The sequence below is a fragment of the Pinus tabuliformis genome, chromosome J (genome assembly GCF_031772625.1).
Source record: "Pinus tabuliformis cultivar Carrire ecotype Pingquan chromosome J, CPIR1, whole genome shotgun sequence".
Taxonomy (NCBI): domain Eukaryota; kingdom Viridiplantae; phylum Streptophyta; class Pinopsida; order Pinales; family Pinaceae; genus Pinus; species Pinus tabuliformis.
In genome coordinates, this window is record NC_142295.1 from 1,265,683,184 (window position 1) to 1,265,686,446 (window position 3,263).

Consider the following 3,263-nt stretch of genomic DNA (forward strand, 5'->3'; position numbering starts at 1 on the left):
AAGGGAGAGGACCATAGGGTAAGCTAGGCACCTTGGACAAGGGGATGGAAACCCTTAGATAATTCGAATAGTGTTCAACCCAAATTAATTTTAGACTCTCAAATTCCCCTTCATACAAACCAAATTTCAAAATAATAAAACTAGAAGGACCATAAAGAAAATGTTGAGAGAAAAAAAAATCAAGATAATAACTAGCAAAACTAAAATCAATCCATGGGAGCCAAACTTAGGAAAGAAGCCACCACTCACAACCCTTGTTGCAACATGAGTCTTATAATCCTACCATGAACCCTACATGTCTTGAACCCTACCTGTCTTAAGATGAAACTTGCTATAAAGAACTTAAACCTTGATTTTTCATATTGTTACACATTCTTATCATCCTTCTCAAATCATTCCCCGGAGTGGCAATTGAATCGATTAACCCTCTGGTGAAAACCTTTGCCCTTTTTCCTTTTTGCTCATTACTAGCACATGTTGATAAAGAGACCAGACTCGAGGATATCCTATATCCTAATCACAATGTATAACCCCACCCAAGTGTATATCATTATAAGTATCCAGTATCCATATGACATATCGCTTTATTAGATTTTTGTTTCATATTAATATTTTTCTTTTTCAACCTTATATATATAAACATTATCATTAATTTTATTGATTCTCAATTCTGTATGCATAAACATCATTGTTATTATTTGATTTATATACACATAAAACTATTTAAAACAATTTGCAAGGGCTGAATGGCTCATCAATCCAAAAGATGAAGTAAACATAATAATAACAAGCAATCACCCCCCAAAAACTAAATTGAACTGAGAATCATCGAAAATTGAGATCATTTATGTACCATTCAAAGATGATGCAATTTTATCATTATAGATTGCTTCAATCACCTTAGCAAGACAGAACACTTCACAGCCCAACTTGTACACAGCTGTGGATGGTCTTCAGTCAAATGAAAAAAATACAGGTGAATCCCAACTGGACCAGAGATGAGGATGCCCAACACTATCAGAAAGATGTTGGAAAACACCCAGGAAATAAAATGGGCATAGAAAGGAGTGGAGGCTAAATATTAATTCAAATTTATGTCTATACAAGATTCTGAATAATTTGAATCATCAATCCTCAAAATAGGACCCATCCTGCAACCATTCTGTGCTGGTTTCATCCCAGCATCTAGGCCTCACACCCCACCTTGAATATATAAACACCTCCAATTTCTTGAAGAATTTGTTATTATCCAACATAGGATTCCACATCCCACTGACGATGCAGTAATTGTTATCATATGGTGCACGGTGGTGAGCTGCGTGATTCAATCTTGACACCAAAATTCCCTTCTCCTGCAACCCAACAACCAGCTCAGGCAGCTGCCTTTTCTTGCTGTGAGCCCAGCAGTGAAACTGCTGACTGAACACCACACAGCTGGTCATGGCTCCAACAAATGCATCCACAGCAGTATTGCCAGGAAGAAGAACAAAGGCGCCAAGAATAAAAGAAGCAGGACGAGCCAAGGCATGAATATTGTTGGCAAATTGTCTCTTGGTAATAGTCCATGGCCTTTTATGGTGACCCTGGAATCCATCAATCTGAGGACCAAATATGGGAGTATCTGCATCTCCATAATTATCTACACCCCAATGATATATGCCTGTGGCTAAGTCTGCAAGAACATATCCTATGTATGAAGATATGAGCCCCAGGGGAATTGATTCTGAAGAATCTATTGCAATAATAGATTTTGCCATCACTGCTACCATTGCTCCACAACCTATGGCCACCCATGCTCGATGTGCCCAAGTCGATTCCAGGCTTGAATCATTGAGACCCATCTCGGATTTTTGACTCTGGAAATTCATGTTGGGGTCACCGGACTCATGAGAGGCTGGAGGCTCTGTTACATGAATTACATGGTCTTGAGTGGCAACTTTAGGCAGAATCTTGGACTGTCTGGAAGAGAATTGCATTGGCTTGAAGATGATAGAAAATTTGCAGAAATATCTTATGGGGATCATGTTGCTCTGAATTGAATTGCCCTCGTTCCATAACTGTCGGTTATAAAAGCTCATTTGCCTCCTGCTGCACAAGTGAACATTTGTGTTAGCCATGGCTGATTGCAACACCTCTCCACTGGGATCCGAGCAATTTTCTGAAATACAATGGAATTTGATCTCCAGCGTTTCTCTATAGCTCTACCAGAGAATCCTCGAACCCACTAGATTGAATAAGTGATCCACGGTTGTTTTTTTAATGGAGATGTGGCCTCTTGATCTCCTCATATGAAGATGGCCAGTGTTTGTGGTTGACCAAATCACGAACCTTAGCCAGTGAAGGGGTTGGTCTCTTTTTTTGGTTGAGGGGAAGATCTGGCAGGGTCGTGGAGTTTTCTCCACCTTGTTTCAAAGGATTCCCCTTCTACGCTTCCCTCGAATCTTCCATATTTGTACCATTTCACATGGAAGTGGATTCTCTTTCTCTAAAAGTTGATTCTATGGTGAAACTCGGTCGTTCGTTATAAAGATATGGAAGGTATTATGAAGTTGTGTGGTTGATATGTATATGGTTTATGGATCGACTTTTTGAGGTGTATGGGAAGGGTAAGGTGGTTGGGAAAGTTGTATGGATGGTTTTGTGATGGATGATGAAACTTTTGAGGTGTACAGGGAGGCAAAGTTGTAGGGATAGTTTTGTGTTTCAAAGGGTGAAACTTTAATTTTTGGTTTATGGTATTTGTGGAATTTGAGGGTATAATATAATGATTGTATGGTAGCGATACAATATGTAATGGAATAAAATTTTGATTATGTATTTGATGATAATCAATTTTATTTGTGATATTTTAAAGGTTTTTTTTCTATGTGGTTTATGGACCCTATAGATTGATGACTACTATGTCTAAGAAATATTTGTATCAAGCAAAGCTACCATATTCATATCAAGAAGATCTACATAAAGGATCATATCCATATGTAGGGTATAATATAATGATTGTATGGTAGGGCGATACAATATGTAATGGAATAAAATTTTGATTATGTACTTGATGACCAATTGAGCTAACCCTCAAGGCTTGTTTTTTTGTACTTGTCCCACGGAGATTAATATTTTAAAGGTTTTATACAATGAAAAAAAAAATGAAATTTAGTATATTTAGTCCATCAGTAAACAAGAAAGATTTTAATGCTATCTCTTATAATTATCAATCACTCTTTCCTAATACTTGGTTGCCCTTATAAGTTGTAATCTAATTCTTT

At 37.4% G+C, this 3,263-nt stretch overlaps 1 protein-coding gene across 1 annotated transcript; it reads right to left on the reverse strand.

Moving 5' to 3' along the window:
• Positions 1-819: 819 nt before the first annotated feature.
• LOC149231863 (fatty acid desaturase 4-like 2, chloroplastic) lies at positions 820-2,443 on the reverse strand. Its single transcript, XM_089376381.1, has one exon. It carries the CDS (start codon positions 2,115-2,117, stop codon positions 1,128-1,130), a length of 990 nt encoding a protein of 329 aa, XP_089232507.1. The 5' UTR covers positions 2,118-2,443; the 3' UTR covers positions 820-1,127.
• Positions 2,444-3,263: the final 820 nt, after the last annotated feature.